At 36.4% G+C, this 19,807-nt stretch overlaps 2 protein-coding genes across 5 annotated transcripts in view; one reads left to right on the top strand and one right to left on the bottom strand.

The window, feature by feature from the left end:
• The window catches only part of gabra5 (gamma-aminobutyric acid type A receptor subunit alpha5), a 48,069-nt gene extending 40,959 nt beyond the window's left edge, over nt 1–7,110 (bottom strand). The window contains exons 1-5 of one of the 3 annotated variants that reach the window (XM_039744698.1): nt 6,795–7,110; nt 4,805–4,889; nt 3,916–4,037; nt 3,377–3,444; nt 3,047–3,267 (exon numbers count right to left, since the gene is read on the bottom strand). In XM_039744698.1, the coding sequence (XP_039600632.1) occupies nt 3,047–3,267; nt 3,377–3,444; nt 3,916–4,037; nt 4,805–4,887 (494 nt within the window). In that variant the 5' untranslated portion in view covers nt 4,888–4,889; nt 6,795–7,110. The other 2 variants (XM_039744696.1, XM_039744697.1) reach the window with 2 other exon arrangements.
• gabrb3 (gamma-aminobutyric acid type A receptor subunit beta3) overlaps nt 1–19,807 on the top strand; it is a 485,579-nt gene that overhangs the window by 68,900 nt on the left and 396,872 nt on the right. The gene's annotated exons all lie outside the window — the stretch shown is intronic.

Here is a 19,807-nt window from a genome sequence, read left to right as displayed (position 1 = left end):
TTTTCTTTTTGTTTTGTGCATGACAAAATTATCAACTTGCAAGCTAAACAAAATACTATACAATAGGTCACATTCTTCGATGTAGTAGGGCAGCTAGATTATATTAGATACATATATTTATTCAATATAAAATTGTAATGTGTAATTTATCACCTTCAAACTTGACTAGCTTGTTGTATATTTTCTTAATCCAGCTTGTTTATATATAGGCTATATATATATATATATATATATATATATATATATATATATATATATATATATATATATATATATATATATATATATATATATATATATTTAGAAAGAGCAGGAGTTACAGCACTTATCCCTGAGGAACAAAATTTATGACATCACTTAATTCAGAAAAATGCCTCTCAACATTTTCCTTTGTTTCCAGTTTTTAAGTCATTGTTGTACTTATTTACACACCACACCATGAATTCCCACATAAATTTTGTTTTATCAGTAGATTTTTGAAAATCAAAGTAATTAATACCATTATATGATTTTGTTGCTTTCTCACAAAATTCTAATTTATGCATATTTAGTAGCTCAGTTTATGAGCCTGCAAATTCTCAAAAGCTTATTAACTTGTATATATAGATATAATGGTATTGGTATAAGATTTACAAGTTGAAACGTAAAACTAAACAACGCATGAAATATGCAGTAAATTAAGATGTAATACAGTGCATCCGGAAAGTATTCACAGCGCATCACTTTTTCCACATTTTGTTATGTTACAGCCTTATTCCAAAATGGATTAAATTCATTTTTCCTTAGAATTCTAAACACACCACACCCCATAATGACAATGTGAAAAAAGTTACTTGAAGTTTTTGCATATTTATTAAAAATAAAAAAACTGAGAAAGCACATGTACATAAGTATTCACAGAGTTTGCCATGAAACTCAAAATTTAGCTCAGGTGCACCCTGCTTCCCCTGATCATCCTTGAGATGTTTCTGCAGCTTAATTGGAGTCCACCTGTGGTAAATTCAGTTGATTGGACATGATTTGGAAAGGCACACACCTGTCTATATAAGGTCCCACAGTTGACAGTTCATGTCAGAGCACAAACCAAGCATGAAGTCAAAGAAATTGTCTGTAGACCTCCGAGACAGGATTGTCTCGAGGCACAAATCTGGGGAAGGTTACAGAAAAATTTCTGCTGCTTTGAAAGTCTCAATGAGCACAGTGGCCTTCATCATCCGTAAGTGGAAGAAGTTCAAAACCACCAGGAATCTTCCTAGAGCTGGCCGGCCATCTAAACTGAGCGATCGGGGGAGAAGGGGCTTAGTCAGGGAGGTGACCAAGAACCCGATGGTCACTCTGTCAGAGCTCCAGAGGTCCTCTGTGGAGAGAGGAGAACCTTCCAGAAGGACAACCATCTCTGCAACAATCCACCAATCGGGCCTGTATGGTAGAGTGGCCAGACGGAAGCCACTCCTTAGTAAAAGGCACATGGCAGCCCGCCTGGAGTTTACCAAAAGGCACCTGAAGGACTGTCAGACAATGAGAAACAAAATTCTCTGGTCTGATGAGACAAAGATTGAACTCTTTGGTGTGAATGACAGGTGTCATGTTTGGAGGAAACCAGGCACCGCTCATCACCAGGCCAATACCATCCCTACAGTGAAGCATGGTGTTGGCAGCATCATGCTGTGAGGATGTTTTTCAGTGGCAGGAACTGGGAGACTAATCAGAATAAAGGGAAAGATGATTGCAGCAATGTACAGAGACATCCTGAATGAAAACCTGCTCCAGAGCGCTCTTGACCTCAGACTGGAGCGACAGTTCATCATTCAGCAGGATAACGACCCTAAGCACACAGCAAAGATTTCAAAGGAGTGGCTTCAGGACAACTCTGTGAATGCCCTTGAGTGGCCCAGCCAAAGCTCAGACTTGAATCCAATTGAACATCCTCTGGACAGATCTTAAAATGACTGTGCACCAACGTTTCCCATCCAACCTGATGGAGCTTGAGAGGTGCTGCAAGGAGGAATGGGCAAAACTGGCCAAAGATAGGTGTGCCAAGCTAGTGGCATCATATTCAAAAAGACTTGAGGCTGTAATTGCTGCCAAAGGTACATCGGCAAAGTATTGAGCAAAAGTACATGTGATTTCTCTGTTTTTTTATTTTTAATACATTTGCAAAAACCTCAAGTAAACTTTTTTCACATTGTCATTATGGGGTGTTGTGTGTAAAATTCTGAGGAAAAAAATGAATTTAATCCATTTTGGAATAAGGCTGTAACATAACAAAATGTGGAAAAAGTGATGCGCTGTGAATACTTTCCAGATGCAATGTAAATCTGTAAACTGGAGTAAAATGAAAACATTATAGTTTAAGACCAACTCTAACTGAAACTCATTTACTGTATGTGTTTGTTTTAATTTGTTCTCTTATTATATTGCATAAATATGACACAATTGGAGTCAATCCAGGAAGCAATAGGTGCAAAGTAGAAGGTAAATGGATAGATTTCCAGCCATAACAAAGTATAGTTACCCAAACATACACACACCTCCCTACACAGATTTAGTTTAAAGTTGCTAGTTAATGAACCATGTCTCAGGGATGCACAAGTAAACTGGAGTACCTGACTAAATGCAGAATACATGAAAACTGCACATACCCAGAATATATATATATATTTGGTGTGTATGTTTATGTCTTCAATGTGGAAATACCCTTTTACTATAACATACACATGTATACTGTGTATTACCATACACACTTGTTCATATTTTTGAAATGATTGCTATCTCTATGTGATAAACTTGGAGATACATTATTATACATTTTGCTGTCCTGCTTTCTGTAGTTTGAGCAGGAATTCAAATTTCTGTAATAACAAATTAACATAATGAAAAAAAATGAAAAACTGTATAAATATCCCTGAGACAAACTTTTTTTTACAGTACTCTAGATCTAATTATATATATGCAACTTCTTGTCTTTTCAAAACAAATTGGGTAAGCAAGCATTAACTTTTTTACAATGTCATTCAATATCTGGAAAAAACTGAGTTGATTTTACCTCATAGTGTAGAGTAGGGTCCCATCATCATCTAACCGGAGCAGTTTATTTGGAGTAGTCATGTTATGAGCCACTGATTTCTTTCCATTTAGAAAGAAGGTATCTGGAGTCCATATTTTACTGGCAAGCAGGTTATTCAAAGATAAACGTTGCATTGGACCTTTAAATTTTAAACGTTCATCTTTCCAACTTTGACGAAAAAACACATCAATAGTATATTCCTGTGAAGGGGAAAGGGCATTTCCAAATGTAAGAAGCTACAGGAGTTCAGAAAGTATAAGTAAAGTCAATACTGAACTAATGAAGATGTAAAGAAACTGGTAAGCTTACCATTTCAGTATCAGAGACGGGGCCAAAACTTGTAACATAAATATTTGTTTTTACTTCTGTAATCTGCTCTATAGAACGTAAAACACAATTATTCAACATTATTGAAGGCTTGGAATGATTATATTAGCTAATGGTAAACTATATTCCATTAATTATTATAAACTAAGCAAGTTGTTAATCACTGACATGTTTCAAGGTACTGCTTAAAAGGGTTATTTCTGTTGTACATTTTACCTCAAAATCAAAGGAGTGAGACAGACATAAAAATGTGAATCAGTTGCCAAGTCAGCAACGGAATACTGGTTACCTACGTAAACACAACATACCTGTAAGTTTCTATCTATCTATCTATCTATCTATCTATCTATCTATCTATCTATCTATCTATCTATCTATCTATCTATCTATCTATTACTGTATTGTACTAAAAACCATAACTGAAAACTAAATTAAAACACACTCAGGTCATGGTTTGGTATATTTTTAGATATTTATATCAATGTTTTCTCTGGGAACCTTGTCTTGTTTACAATGTATACCTCCAAGTCCCGGGCGCAGTCTGTTATCATAGCCATCTAGCAGTCCATCTAAGATTCTAGTGAATATGGTAATATTGTCATTCGTATCTTCTTTTACTGTTCCTGCTGCCATCTGTGACGAACTGCCAATGGGATAACAGGATGAATATGAACATTGCATGTTTAGTTTGATATACCTAAAACATGCTCCACTTTAACAAAGCACAAGAGTAGAATATTCAATGAATACTGCACACCATGTTTTCTTTCACTTTTGTTCCCATATACACACATGGAAAATGGGATGGATAGTGTGCACTTAACACTGGGTATGTTATGTTTATTCAGATTTGCATATCAGATACTTTGCATTGTAAAAAGCCAGTGTCATGATTTAATGAGTTTAACAAAAAAGTCTAAGGTGACTGAATTTTCTGTTCATACCAGCCAAAATAAAATTATGAAAAATAATGCTAAATCTTCACACCTCTTTAAGAGATAACTGTAAATAAATATTTTCATCAAACCTTTTAAATATATCCAGCAAACATAATTAAAAGCTTATGTAGATTAAATGTTAAAGTAACTGTTTCTTCAGACCAAAAATTAAATATTTGAGATTTGAATTAGTGTTTATTTTTTGATGAGATTTTCAATCTACCTACTGTAATAAAATGGAATTGCTGCAATTTAAAATTGTGAAAACAGTAAAAATTTGTGATGTATTAAAACTAAATGAGTTTGCTGTTTACCTCAGTCAGAGTAGAAAAAAAAAGTGATAAATTGTATTTGGTTGTATAATTTGTTAATGTGTATTTTAAAAATCTGATGAACATAAACATACCATTCAGAAATGTGACAAATATGTCACATGCAACCAAAACAGTATAATGTTAAAAAAATATATTACCTAAGGCGGCAAAATATGGTGAGCAGAATTAAAAAGGCCAGAATTGGTTTCATTGTAAAAAATAAAAGCATCCCATTGTCCATTCCTGAAATAAAAAAAATAGTTTTCATAGCCAGCCAGAATGAGGAAACTACTAAATGAACCTGCATTGTTATTTATTGTAATAGTCATTTTATTACGGAAAATGAAAAGCATGCTTACCAGCCAACAACAAAGTAAAAACAAGAACTGCAAAAATTATGAATATTTTGTTTGCATTAGAATCATTTACATAAATTGCCATACTGAAGACCTATGGATTATGTTATATTAATAATAGTCATAACAGTAACACTGGCTTTAAGTAAACTTTACATGTGTTTATTGTTAATTTAAAATTATTAAGCAATTTTACTGTTCTTGACATACCAAGAAAGATATTAGCAATAATAACATGTTATTTCATAAAGGAAATTGTCTAACCAAACATTTGTGGCAGTACCAAAATAATGTCTGATTACACATTTAATTTTGGAGAAGAAATAGAATGTGAATGCTGATCTGTCCAGTAGGTAACCCTAATTTTAATTGACATGAAATACTCTTTGTCTTTTGCCATGCTTGTGACGATGACATAAGTAACCATCAAGTACAAACTGAATTGTGTGACTGCATTGTTCATTAATTAAAAGGCCGTGCAAATTAATGTCACTTCTCTAATACTTAAATCACTTGATAGAAATAATGAACATTCTGTAATCTACCTACAGTACCAAACACCGGGGGTTGTTAAAATAACGGAGCTGTTCAGCGCCCCTTTCTTGTCTTAGTATCTAAACACGGTACAGACTTTTTGCGGATGCATGCAAATTAAGATCCCTGCAATGAAAACAGAACACCAGATCTCTTTATCTCGCTTTCACTCAATGCGGACAATGGATTCAGAAGTTACCATTTGAGCCAAGGTGATATATGACCAGATGGCCTGCTCTATATGCGGATTCACATAGACAACAACGTTAAAAGCAACGAACATTAAAAGCAATGTCTGTAATGAGTCGAGCGGTCAATATACGTCGTCGCTTGTTACATAAAAATCTACAGTATCTTGACAGTTCCGCACAAGGCTATCGATTTAGTTACACCTTTGCGGCATTTGCCACGAATGAACAGGAGCACAAAATTAAAATCGCTTAATAACCACAGGACGAGGAGTTGCTAGCGAAAACCCTTTTTGTGTGTGTGTGTGTGTGTGTGTGTATTGATTATTATCGACTGATGCCACACTTACATGCCTTACCACGGTTGCAATCTCCAACGGTATGCAGCATGCCATCATTGAACGTCGAGTCAAAAAGGCATTGTGTTACGGTATGTTAATGCAAGTATATTCCAAATTAACAAAATACTATTTTTAACATTAAGTATCTATGCAATAAGTACTTTACCAGACCACTGAAAAATGCGTTTCTCCTTCTTAATGAGCGTCATTAATTGGAGTTAAATTCCGTTTGAACTAAAAGAAAGTGAGAGGGGAAGAGGAAAGAAACAGAGGAAGAAAGAGAGAGAAGGAGACGGGAGGTGGGGAGAGTGACAGAAAAAGACCGAGAGACCACTGACAGAAAAGCTAAGTTGAATTATTGAAAAGAAAGCGTGGTACTTAAAAGAGCTGTCCTCTTGTTTGCAGGATCCCTAATCGGCATCACCCATCCGCGAACTCCCCGATAGGTGCGCTGCTTCAGCTCCCGGCATTGACTTGCTGAACATTCCATGCACATCGCACCTCACGCTCTCGCCTCAGTCCTCCGCGCGCTCCATCAGATATTCATAGGCACTCGTTGGTGGAGAAATAATAACCACCCAGGCTTTCGCTTTCCGTTCCCCCAGTGTGGATGCGCTACAGCTCGGGGAGGGGGTGTGTGGAACAGGGTTACCCGCCTTAACTCGCGTTAGTGGACCGAACGAGCCGCACACACGATTAATCCTGGCACTTAAACGAATAGCCGCTTACCAGATCCCCTTGAGATTCAGCGCTTCTCCTAGGATTGCCTGGGCTCTTCTTCGGGGGAGGGGGGAGGGAATTCCCTCCTTCAGACTTTCTTTTGTTTCTGCTGTGATAAATATGAACACTATAAGCAGACAGAGGCAGAAAAGTGAAAAACGTCAGCTGCTCTCACACGCTATAATTGCACCTCGAGGGAAGGAAAATAAAAACTAAACGGTAAGGTAAATGAGGCCATCAGTTCTCCAATAATACAACAACAACAAAAGCACCACAGCAAACTGTGCAGTTTTCTTACACATGGAAACACCTTACTTCTTACTTCGCACTCCTTTTTTCATTGCCACTAATATACGCTTTTTTTCTCAGGAAAAGGGAAACTATACCATGGCTTATAGATGTCCCCAGCGTCTGTTGTTGATTTCAGTAATGCCCGTGAAATGAAAATATACTGCTTGATCTTACACTTTTCATTCCAAACACTGTAAAGATTTATTATGCTTAATCTGGATAAGATTTGGCCACGACGGTCAGAAATAGATGGTTATTAAATAGATATGGCTTTATTATTTTTGTTAAATAATATATACACACAATACGATATACAGTAAAACGCAAAACCTGTTTCAGGTCTTCTTTTTGATATATAAAAATTCTCTCTCGCTGTGTTTTATTTTAGATCCCAGAACTACAAAGTCATCCATCCGTAATCCTCAAAACCCAGGGTCACGCTGAGCCCGGAAACTCTCGTGGATTTGGCATATTACGCCATTTCTTTGCATCACTGCCCCAGAGTTCCAAAACGTTAAGGTTCGAATCCCAAGTTGGTCACTGACTGTGTAGTTTGCACGTTCTACTCGTGTACTTGTAGACTTTATCGGAATTCTTTGCCTTCCACATCGCACAGACTCATGATTTATGTTTATTAGTGCAAAACTGGATCAGTTATCAGTGTGAAATGAGGCGTCGACTATTAAGACCCCCAGTTTTTATTAAAAGTAAGGGAGTCGTATTAGTGCTGTTTGTTACATTGTAGATGCCAGCATATGATAGGTGAGATAATTAACTACTAGTTAAGGACAGGGATATTTCGTTTTTTTATTGTTCAAAATATATATTCTGAAACCTAGTTTTACATTAAGATATTTAATAATGATAATCTTTAATATGTATAGCTGTACACGCTACCAAATTCCTGTGATGGCACGTTTTTCAAAACTGCAACTTTTTATTTGACCGTTAGAGGGTGGCAAAGTATTATTCATTAGCTTAAACCGGGGATGTTATGCTCTGGTATTGGAGGGCTGCAGTGGCTGCAGGTTTTTGTTTCAAACACTTTGATTTTTAACCTTTTGCTAATGCTAATGGTACATACTCTGCTACCTTGATTTTCAAGTCACTTACGTTGTAATTGTTTCATTTTTTTTAACAAGCAGCCAAACGACAATGCGGAAAGACAACAGATGAACAGGCTAACTTAGATCTCATTCATTCCTGTGTTTTTCATACAATATCTGCCTCAGGAAAATATCAGAAAAGGGGAAAAGTGAAAGTCGGAGAAATACTGATCCACAGAACATTTGGATGGTGATCTCAGAAAAAAGAAAATCAGTTTTGGAAATGACTGGTGTGACACAGTGAGAACACTAACAAGCCAAAGAATTGAATAATGGGCTTTATTAAGAGCTAAAGAGGAAATTGGTTGGAGTAAAAACCGTGGCCCTCAAGGACTATTTAAGCCCCTTGAGTTAGCTGATTATCTGTTGTCTTGCTTTGTATTATTTGGCTAAAGGTTAAAGGAAAAAATAAGCAAGGCAATCATAATTACGTCAAAAGAAATATGATAAATTAGCAATTGTAATGGTTTATTAATTTAAAAAGGGGCCAAAAAAAACTCCTGAATCTGAGTTTGACACCCCATGGTCTAAGCAGTATACATCAGAATCTTTTTTTTTAAATTACAGAAATACCCTGTACAGAACTGAAAGCCTGTTCTTCCTTTCTGTCTTTGTAATTTAGACATGATAAAACTGCTGAAGCAAGCTTTGAGCAACCATTGTGCAGATAAAAGCAATAGGGTTGATTTGCCATGGCTAGAAAAAAAAGTCTTATTCTTAACAGTATGTACATTATTCATCCAGTAGAAGAAAAGCAATACTCATGCTGTTTCTCCGCTTGCACTTGAAATAACTATAAAGCAGAAGAATGTGGAAAAATAGAAATTTTTATTGGGTGTAACAATAGGTTTTTTAATTAGAAAGTGTTGCTGATGAACATGTGTCCCCTGATGTAAAGAAAAGGAAAATGGATCTTTAGCTACTTTGGATGTATTGAAAGCTTCTTCACTTTGTCTATCACACATATATTGTAACTGCTTTGCTAAATCACTTCAGTTTGGTTAGTTTTATTTTTATTATTGGGCTCTTTTATGTGGTGTCCTTTCTTCTAACTACTTTGGTATTCCGTTACATACTTTCTAATTTCAAGACGAATCAAATACTCTTGACAACTTAATATACAATGCTCTTGGGACTCAATGTTACAGTACATGCAAGTATTAGACAAAAAAATCATTCCATACTGTTAAAGTGTGTGTGTAAATTAAAAACAACCTGATCCTCCTTACTGCCCTCTCTGACTTAGGTATCACTGGGACTGCTCTCAGATGATCTGAATCCTTCCTCTCAGGATCTTACCATATGTTCTGGAGTAGAGAGATCTCAAAGTTGCATCACACAGGCACAGGAGTGCCCCATGGATCAGTGCTGGGTCCTCTCCTCTTTTCCTGGTATACCACCTCACCAGACCCTATCCTTCAGTCCCATGGATTCTCGTTTAAGTGATATGTCAATGATATTTTGTTGTATGTGTATTTCCCAGCAGAGGACTACACAGCCTCAACTACAATCTTGACATGTCTCAATGATATTTCAACTTACATGGAGGAACACCATCTCTAGCTTAACCTTAGACAGAGCTCTTTGTTATTCTAGCTAGTCCATCTATTTAACCCATTCATAAAGTTTGGCTCATTATCACCAATACCTACCAAGACAGTGCGTAACCTTTAAGTGATAATCAATGACAAGCTATCCTTCATTAACCTCACTGGAACCACCTCATGTCCATGCAGTAAATTCAGTACAATATACGCATGATGAGACCATACCTGAGCATGCAGCACAATTTCAGGTACAGGTTTTGGTCTTGCCACATCTTGACTACTGTAATTCCTTACTGGCCATGGTACCAAGCTACTGCAGATGATTCAAAATGCAGTGGCATGTCTTGTGCTCATTCAACCTGTCACTCCCCTGGCTCCCTATTACAGCATACATTAAATTCAAATTCTTGATGCTTGCCTATAGAGTAATCAGTGGTTCAGCTCGTATGTATATGGATTCATTCATGAGGTTCTGCTCTCCTTCTCACCTGTTCATGTCTGTTAATGGATGGCATCTGGTGATAGCATCTCTACTTGGCATCACATCTCAATCTAGACTCTTTTTATGTGCAGCTCCTACTTTTTGGAATTAGCTGTCTTTCTCTATCTAAATGACTGACTTCCTAAATGCATTTAGGAAGTGTTTGACAATTATCTTGTTTTGTGAATATCTTTATAATCAGTAGTTGTGATGCTTGGTTCTTAGTAGCAATGTACTAGTCTTGTGTCGTTCTGTATAGTTTAGGGCTTGTCACTTTTGATGATCAATTTTATTTTCCTGTTCTGTGACTCTTGTTTCAAATTAGTCCCTAAACTGATGTTTAGCAATTATGCTGTCCTCTTTTGTAAGTCACTTTATATTTACTTATTTGGTTGATGCCTTTATCCAAGTTGACTTACAATATTTATGATACAAGTGGTTACATTTCTTTTGGTTTCCCAATTGGTGCACAGGCAGGTCAAGTGACTTGCTTATGGTCACACAGTGTCAGTAGCGAGATTTGAACCCACAATGTCAGGCTTTGAATTCCAAAGCCTATACACCACACTGCCTGCACTTAGGATAAAAGCATCAGTTAAGCAAATACGTTGAGATTTAAACAAGTAACTTGTCTATAATGCCTTAATAGCAATATTTAACATATTCCATTGTTGTTCTGAGATCTATAAAAAAGAGCTGGAACCAAGTAAAATTTTCATGGGTGGTTCCATGAAACTTTGGAAAAAGGGCAGTAAAACAAGAATGGCTAAGTCTAGTTCTGCTGAGTGCTTTATGCCAGTGTCATTGTTTACACGTCTTAAACAACTATTATCATACACTGATAATTTCTGTATTATCTATATCTATTATTTATTATTTATTTATTATATTACATATCTATTGACTATATTTATGTATCTAGATTGCAAATACCATACATTACATCAATGTTCATATTGCTAACTACACGTCAATATTGCTGCTACTTCTTTGTCTTGACTTTGCACAATGTCTTGTCTTGTTTGTGTTTTAATTTTAAATTTTAATTCTATTTTTAATTTATTATTTGCATGTCATGTTATTACACTGTCAGCCCTGAGCTTCGCAATTTCGTCTATCTGTATACTTGTATATGGTTGAGATGACAATAAAGTTCACTTTGTCTTTGACTTTTAACAGTGGTTTTCAAGTTCAGTCCTGGGGACTCCCATGGTTGCAGGTTTTTATTCCAACTAATTTCACAATCAGTGTCTCATTTGTATATTTAATTGATCTCATTGTTTAGTTACCTAGCCTACAAATGCATGAAACACATACATATGTGTATTCTTTGCTGAAGCTTTAAATATTAATGTTTCTTTTAGCATTTTCTTTTTAGTAGTGTTTGCTCCCATAATTGTATCCAAATGCTGATGATTAGCAATGAGTAGCACAGACATGAGTTCAAACAACACTGAATACTAAATTGGAGCAGTTACATCACTCCCATTGCCATTTGTTTGCTCATGAAGAAACCTTTCTTACAAAAGAGCAAGCAAGTGAATTTGGCAGTAAATGAACTGCTACCCTTTTAGCATTCAGTTTTGTCAGCAGTTGAATAAAATAAATGTTGTAAACTCTATAGATGAGGCTAGGTTAAAATGAAAATGATAAATATTTAAAGGTAAAAGAAATAAAAGAATAAATTAAAAAAATTAGAATTTCTTTGAATAAGAAAATAAAAAAGGGACAGTACACTAAATAATGAGATCAACTGAAAGTAAGAATAAGGCATCAATTGTGAAACTGGTTGGAGTTAATACCTGCAGGCACAGGGAGGTCCTCCAGTACTAAACTGTCTTGTGAGATTAAGACAGTGACTATGAAATGGAAAATGCATTCTGAGAAACTGAATGAAAACATTGATTTTTTTTATTTATTTATTTTCTTGAAAGAAAAGTGTCTCTGTTCTTTGGAAAACAGCAGTACAAATTAAATATATTATTATTCTAATTTTCTATTTCAAAGAGGCTCTGGGGAGCTGGAACTTATTCTGGCAGCATCATGTACAAAGTAATAGGGTCCCAGTTGAGAACATGTAAAATTCATGCATGTTGTGCTCGAAGTGAACACGGGTCCCTTGAGTTTGGTGGCAACAATTATAACTCCTGTATCATATCCATGTATTAATTCTGTGAATTTATTTTGTCTACTACAAGGTCACAGGGAGTTGATCCTATCATGGCAAAATTTAGTGAAAGGCAAGAACCATATGTAACATCATCTGTGGAACTACTTAAACTCAAAAAGGATAGGCATTAATATATTAAAAATGTTATTGTCAAATTTAGCAACTTTAATATAGTTTAAACTGAATGAAAAAAGTGCTGAAAACATGAAATACAACTGTTACATACATTTTTAGATACACTTTTAGATTATTCGATTATTTATTTATAAAAGCACACTTAAAATGAGAGGTTGCGCCAAAGTGCTGTACAAAAAAGCATTAAAATAAACACAATACAAACAATCATGCAAAAGCAGATTAAGAAAACAACCAATTGTAACATCCACCACAATCCCATCATAAACAATGAAAGACAGAAAAAAACAAGTAGGTCTCATTTGATTGATAATTATAATATATTTTTTATCAGCTGGGCTTCTATTTTTAATATTTAAATATTAAAATATCCTCATTTAGGAAAGGTTGTAGTTTGTCTATCATAGAAAATATCTACATTTTAATTTTTCTTTCAAACAATTTATGAACAACAGTATTATGAACTGCTTAATAAATTATTTCTTTCTTCATTTCACAATTGTTTATTGGCTTCTCAGTGAGGTCAAGCGGAAATAACAGATGACTGTCTGATTACCAGACACAGTGAACAAATGCATAGTAAGCCCTGGCTTCATCCTGTCTTTTCTTAATGACTGTGGTATTTTGAGAAAGGAGATGTTTGATTGGCTGAAATCTGTGCTAGAGTCAGCAACTGCTCATATACCTTCTCCATCTAGTAAGCAGCATTAGGAAAGTAACTGATGCCAGAGTTTCCATCATCTAATATCCCCCTTCACCTTACTGATTGAGAATTTATGATCTGTTTTTGAGTTAAATAAGAATGTATAAAGAATGGGCAGTAGCATTGTAACACTGTGGTTAGTCCTGAGGCACTGTCTTGGTGGAGTCTGCTGTTCTTCCTTTATGTGCATGTTTTTTGTTTTCTTCTTTAGATACTTGGGTTTTTCTACTACATCCAAACGTGTGTGTTAGATTAATTGGAAACACTAAATTGGCTCCATATGCGTGAGTATAGATGTGTTCTGATAATGCAACATTAGACTGTCACTTCACATGACTTTGAATTGGCATAAGCATATTTGTCCTAAGGGGGGAACTTGGCTTTTCATAGAATCTCTTTAAATACATACATGGGTATATAAGTAAGTAAGTAAATAAATAAATACAGTGGTGTGAAAAACTATTTGCCCCCTTCCTGATTTCTTATTCTTTTGCATGTTTGTCACTCAAAATGTTTCTGATCATCAAACACATTTAACCATTAGTCAAATATAACACAAGTAAACACAAAATGCAGTTTTTAAATGATGGTTTTTATTATTTAGGGAGAAAAAAAAATCCAAACCTACATGGCCCTGTGTGAAAAAGTAATTGCCCCCTGAACCTAATAACTGGTTGGGCCACCCTTAGCAGCAATAACTGCAATCAAGCGTTTGCGATAACGTGCAATGATTCTTTTACAGCGCTCTGGAGGAATTTTGGCCCACTCATCTTTGCAGAATTGTTGTAATTCCGCTTTATCTGAGGGTTTTCTAGCATGAACCGCATTTTTAAGGTCATGCCATTTCATCTCAATTGGATTCAGGTCAGGACTTTGACTAGGCCACTCCAAAGTCTTCACTTTGTTTTTCTTCAGCCATTCAGAGGTGGATTTGCTGGTGTGTGTTGGGCCATTGTCCTGTTGCAGCACCCAAGATCGCTTCAGCTTGAGTTGACAAACGGATGGCCGGACATTCTCCTTCAGGATTTTTTGGTAGACAGTAGAATTCGTGGTTCCATCTATCACAGCAAGCCTTCCAGGTCCTGAAGCAGCAAAACAACCCCAGACCATCACACTACCACCACCATATTTTACTGTTGGTATGATGTTCTTTTTCTGAAATGCTGTGTTCCTTTTACGCCAGATGTAACGGACATTTGCCTTCCAAAAGTTCAACTTTTGTCTCATCAGTCCACAAGGTATTTTCCCAAAAGTCTTGGCAATCATTGAGATGTTTCTTAGCAAAATTGAGACGAGCCCTAATGTTCTTTTGCTTAACAGTGGTTTGCGTCTTGGAAATTTGCCATGCAGGCCGTTTTTTTCCCAGTGTCTTTCTTATGGTGGAGTCGTGAACACTGACCTTAATTGAGGCAAGTGAGGCCTGCAGTTCTTTAGACGTTGTCCTGGGGTCTTTTGTGACCTCTCGGATGAGTTGTCTCTGCGCTCTTGGGGTAATTTTGGTCGTCCGGCCACTCCTGGGAAGGTTCACCACTGTTCCATGTTTTTGCCATTTGTGGATAATGGCTCTCACTGTGGTTCGCTGGAGTCCCAAAGCTTTAGAAATGGCTCTATAACCTTTACCAGACTGATAGATCTCAATTACTTCTGTTCTCATTTGTTCCTGAATCTCTTTGGATCTTGGCATGATGTCTAGCTTTTGAGGTGCTTTTGGTCTACTTCTCTGTGTCAGGCAGCTCCTATTTAAGTGATTTCTTGATTGAAACAGGTGTGGCAGTAATCAGGCCTGGGGGTGGCTACGGAAATTGAACTCAGGTGTGATACACCACAGTTAGGTGATTTTTTAACAAGGGGGCAATTACTTTTTCACACAGGGCCATGTGGTTTTGGATTTTTGTTCTCCCTAAATAATAAAAACCATCATTTAAAAACTGCATGTTGTGTTTACTTGTGTTATATTTGACTAATTGTTAAATGTGCTTGATGATCAGAAACATTTTGTGTGACAAACATGCAAAAGAATAAGAAATCAGGAAGGGGGCAAATAGTTTTTCACACCACTGGATACACACACACTTTGGTCTGAACACATACTGAAATGACTATAAAGCAAGAAAATTCAAAAGTAAGAAAAGTTCTGACTTGTCTACCACATTCACAGTGAGGCATTATGCAGGCATATTGCTGTAGGTATAAGGAAGCGCCAATAGCGTTTCTTCACACACTTCTGCTAAATGATTAATTGACTGATAGTCGTCAGTGTTAGCATGTCAGAGAGAGGATCTGCAGCATTGTTCATAATGACATTCAGTTTTGTTTTAATTCTGTCCTTTGCCACTACTTTCAGGAGGTCTAGAGAGTGTCCTAGAACTGAGCTTTGCCCTTTTAATTAGCTTGTTGATTTGGCAGGCCTCTCTTGAAGTAATGTTACCAGTGCAGTACAACATAGCATAGAAAATCACACTGGCTATCGAAGAGTTGTAGAAGATGTAAAGGATGTCACTTCTTACATTAAAGGAACACAGTCTCCTAAGGGAAAGGAGCTTCCTCTGCCCTTTCTTATATAGTTCTTCTGTATTTCAATACAAGTCCAACTGTCATTAATCAAGGGATGAATTGATGGAGCATTAACTTTACCTGCTACTTAGAGGCAGATGATGACACTGGAAAAATATAGTGCAGATGTTACTTCTTGCTGGCACCATCTGATACTAGTTGTGGTAAAATTCAAATAGTGAACAGTTTGTTCTCCTTGTTTTTTTCTTATATAAACATGATAAATTATACATTGTGGTGGAAGACCGGAGGTTCAGTCCAGCCGGGATGCCCCAAAATGGAAAGAAAGAAGAAGAGCATCCTTTTCAGGACACTGCCTCCACCGGGACGCTAGGTGGCAGCTCCCCGGGATACCAATGGTTCCCTGGATGCCCTCAGGGCATCCTGGGACATGGAGTCTGTTTCTTCAGCCCTGTTGGGTGTCGTAGGTGCTGCCAGGGGGAGCTCACAAACACCCCAGGGACTGTTACTGTCACTATGGACTATAAAAAGGACTGTGGGAAACCCAGCAAGGAGAGCCGGAGTTGGGTGGTAGAGTGACGGAGCTGCTGGGTGGAGAGGAAGATTGTGATTATTGATCATTGAATTGTGAATTGTGGAGTGCGCAGTGTTTTGTGCTGTTTATGTAAGAAAAATATTAAAATTATTCTTGGTGCTTTTAAACGTGTGTTGTAGACGTCTGTCTGGTGGGTTCCACGGGGCAACAGCGTCTCTAGAGTCCACAACATTCAGTGATCTTTTCATATTTAACAATGGGCAAGTATTAGGAGTGTGTTGGAAAAGCAATGACCAGATTGAAATGAAAGGAGGCCTGTCATAGCATCCTTTTATATTCAGAAAGATGCCAGATTTAACCGAAAAGAACTTCTTCTTAAAAGAGAGGATATCATTGGTCATTTTGTTTGTTTATTTATTTGGGTGGTAGAGCTTTCCCAGCTACAGAAACTGTAATAGCAGGCTAAATGGGTGCAGTCAACTGGATTAATTTGACAAAATCACAAAAGCTTTGCAATGAATCTGGGGCTTTTAAACACAATTGTACTTGAAATTGTTTCTTTTGCAAAGATTCTTTCATTAGATTTTAGGAAAATTCACACAAAACATTACTGTAATTCATTCTTAAATAATATGCTGTTAGTCATCAGCTGAGGCATGAGGAACCATGTAACAGCAAAACAAAATCTTACTGTCACTCTTATCCTACATTAATGGGTATGTATCATCTGTCTCACTGGTAGAGTGGCTCACCAAATTTTGCACCTCAAAAATACTTAAGGCACTCCTTTTCTCCCTTCCATCCCTCTTTTCTTTCACAGTCCTAGGCTGTGTTTCAATGTGAGAGTCAACAACCTCTCAAAGAACTTAGAGAAATTTGTAGTGGACATGTATCGGTGGAGAGTTTGGTCACTTATGACACTTGGAGCACAAAATGTGTATGTTAACTATATTCCTGGTCTTTGGCTTTAGGATACTGAAATGTAATTTTTAGAGTTGTTATCTAAAATGTTTACTGAAGATGCTTTTTTGTGTATATTCATTGATAAGTGACATTCAGCTGAGTCAGTCTAAAGTAATGAATGGAGACTTTAAATCAGCCATGTGTATGATTAGAAAACTGAAGAAAAATGTATTAACATCCATCCATCTCCTTACAAGAGGACTATGAGCCTTTTAGCAGAGTGTGACTGATTATTTAAGTGGTGTAATGATCGTGTAATAGCTTTTATGGGCAATATAGACTTATGGGAAAGTTGAGTCTATTTACAAAAGTAGAGTTTATATTCAAGTGCTCTTATTTTTTTTAATTAAAATATTTTGAAATACATAGCACTTTATTTCATCCCCAAATTTTATCATTTAGGAGTAAAGCAAATAATTCTTAAGCTATATGGCAAAAGGGTATATAGTATAGTCATGCTCTGACTTCACAGATACTTGGCTTCTGGGCAAAGATTGCCATAATGTGATTCCTAGTTCAACTTGCTTATAGTCTAAATAGATGCAGTCAGTCTGGTTAATCTTTGCGATTTGTTTTCACATTTTAAGGATAGCTTAAAAATTCCTATTTTTTTACTTTAACATTAACCATGTGTTAAATGTCTTTTTTACTTTTGGTCATTGGGCCATCATCCTATCTTCAATAACCTTCAAACTCCAATTTAAATATCAAATAAAAAACAAATTGCAATCAAAAGTCAAAAATTAATGTGCTATGAAGAGTAGTTCATAACTGTGTTGCAGACTAAGTCCTTAGTGGAAACAAACAAAAAAAATCCAGAGGATGAATTAGAGGAAAACCAGTTGCTGTTATAGGCAGGAGACACTTGTGCCTAGAATGTGGTGAAAGAAATGCCTTAAGAAGCCTCTCAGAAGACTAAGCTAATGACAAAGGGTGGTGTGTTGTCAGACTAAGCATTCTATAATACCGTAGTTTTGCAGGAAGAATATTTAGGATCTTAGCAAAGACTACTGAATGATATCATACATGCAGTGAAGCAATATTTGAATATAGGGATAACTAGGAAACAGGTGACTAGTATTGGCTCAAAATAAATGTACCTATATAGTGGATAATGAGAATATCTCTAAAACCTTACACACATTGTTCTGTAAATTAGGAAACTGAAAAATCTATGGTCTTGACTTACACTTACTTTAGTCATTGTAAGTGTAAACCAATTTCTAAACTGCCTTATCTTGCTAAAATGTTGAAGTAAGCTACTAGGATTTCATTGTCAACATAGTAAAGCTACCCACTTTGAGGTACAGTAGTTAATGGCCTTTTTATATACAATATGATTTTGATTTGAATTTTGAGGAGTGTTGTTTTATTAATAAAGAAATGAATATATTAACAACAAACTTTGTTCAGGAATACTGTAATTCAGTATGAGTAATATATATATATAAATATATACTAACTTGAATAAGTTACATATTCCACACACCCCAACCCCAACACAAACTTTTTAAAGACAATTAGTTGTCTAAAGCACTATATACATTAGGCCAGCACAGAGGTTAGGGCTGCTACAGTGCCTCACACCTCCAGGACACCACACTCCAATCCCAGTCTATTAACACTTTCCTGTCACATCTCAAAGATTTGCATATTGAGTAGTTTGTAACTGTAAGTTAAAATAGTGTGTGTGAGTGTGTAAGTATGTGTATGTGCTGTGATGTGGATTAACATCCTGTGCAGAGTGGATATTGCCAGGATAGCGCCAGCCCTTTCATGACTCTGTTAAAGAGAAAGCAGCCTCAAAAAATAGTTTGAGAAATACTTGGTGGTTTACAGGAAGATCTTCCACAACAGTTATTACTTGAAGTGTCCTGCAGCATTGTGTTTGGACCACAGCTGGTTTTGATTCATATTCCACCTTTTTCTCATGTGAAACTCTTGCTTAGTATCCTTTTCATTTTTAAGCTGACAGTTAAGGTTTGTATCTTTTATTCAGGCATGCAGTCGAGATGTACTGACTTCATCTTTGAAAACGAGAGAGAAGCAGATGAGAGTTGTTGGTTTTTTTCTGTTGTTGCTAAGGAGCTTTACAGGAATTTGTAAAGTTTCTTTTCCCTTTAGAAGTTTTTTTTTTTACTTTTTTCTCTCCTGCACTGGAGCAAAAGCAGCGGAGTGTTTGGGGGTGTATTTGGAAAAAGTTACTTGTTACGTGTAGTTGTTCTGGATACTGGTATTCGAACTAGTGTTGGTGAGGCAGAGCAGTAACCAGCATCTGTAAGTAAATAACCGGCATCATAGCAACAAATGTGTAATAAGTAACAGAAACAGTGATTCCTTAGTTTGGAAAAAAAAGGCAGTAAAGAGGAAGGCTCAGCAGTACGTAGGCAGGTGACCCATGTTAAGATGCCGATCAGGCACAAGCGGCTGTAGGAACAGACAACGCAGTAAGAAATTAACTAGCAGCAGATATTCACTAAGCAAGCTTTTCAAAATTAAACAGTTCTTAGCAGTCAGAAAAGTAGAGCAGTTAAGAGGGCAACAGCGTAAGTGTTCATTAATATGAAGGAGTACAAA

The sequence above is a fragment of the Polypterus senegalus genome, chromosome 2 (assembly GCF_016835505.1).
Source record: "Polypterus senegalus isolate Bchr_013 chromosome 2, ASM1683550v1, whole genome shotgun sequence".
Lineage (NCBI taxonomy): Eukaryota > Metazoa > Chordata > Cladistia > Polypteriformes > Polypteridae > Polypterus > Polypterus senegalus.
Note: the sequence above shows the minus strand (reverse complement) of the source record. Positions and strands in the feature narration are given on the sequence as shown.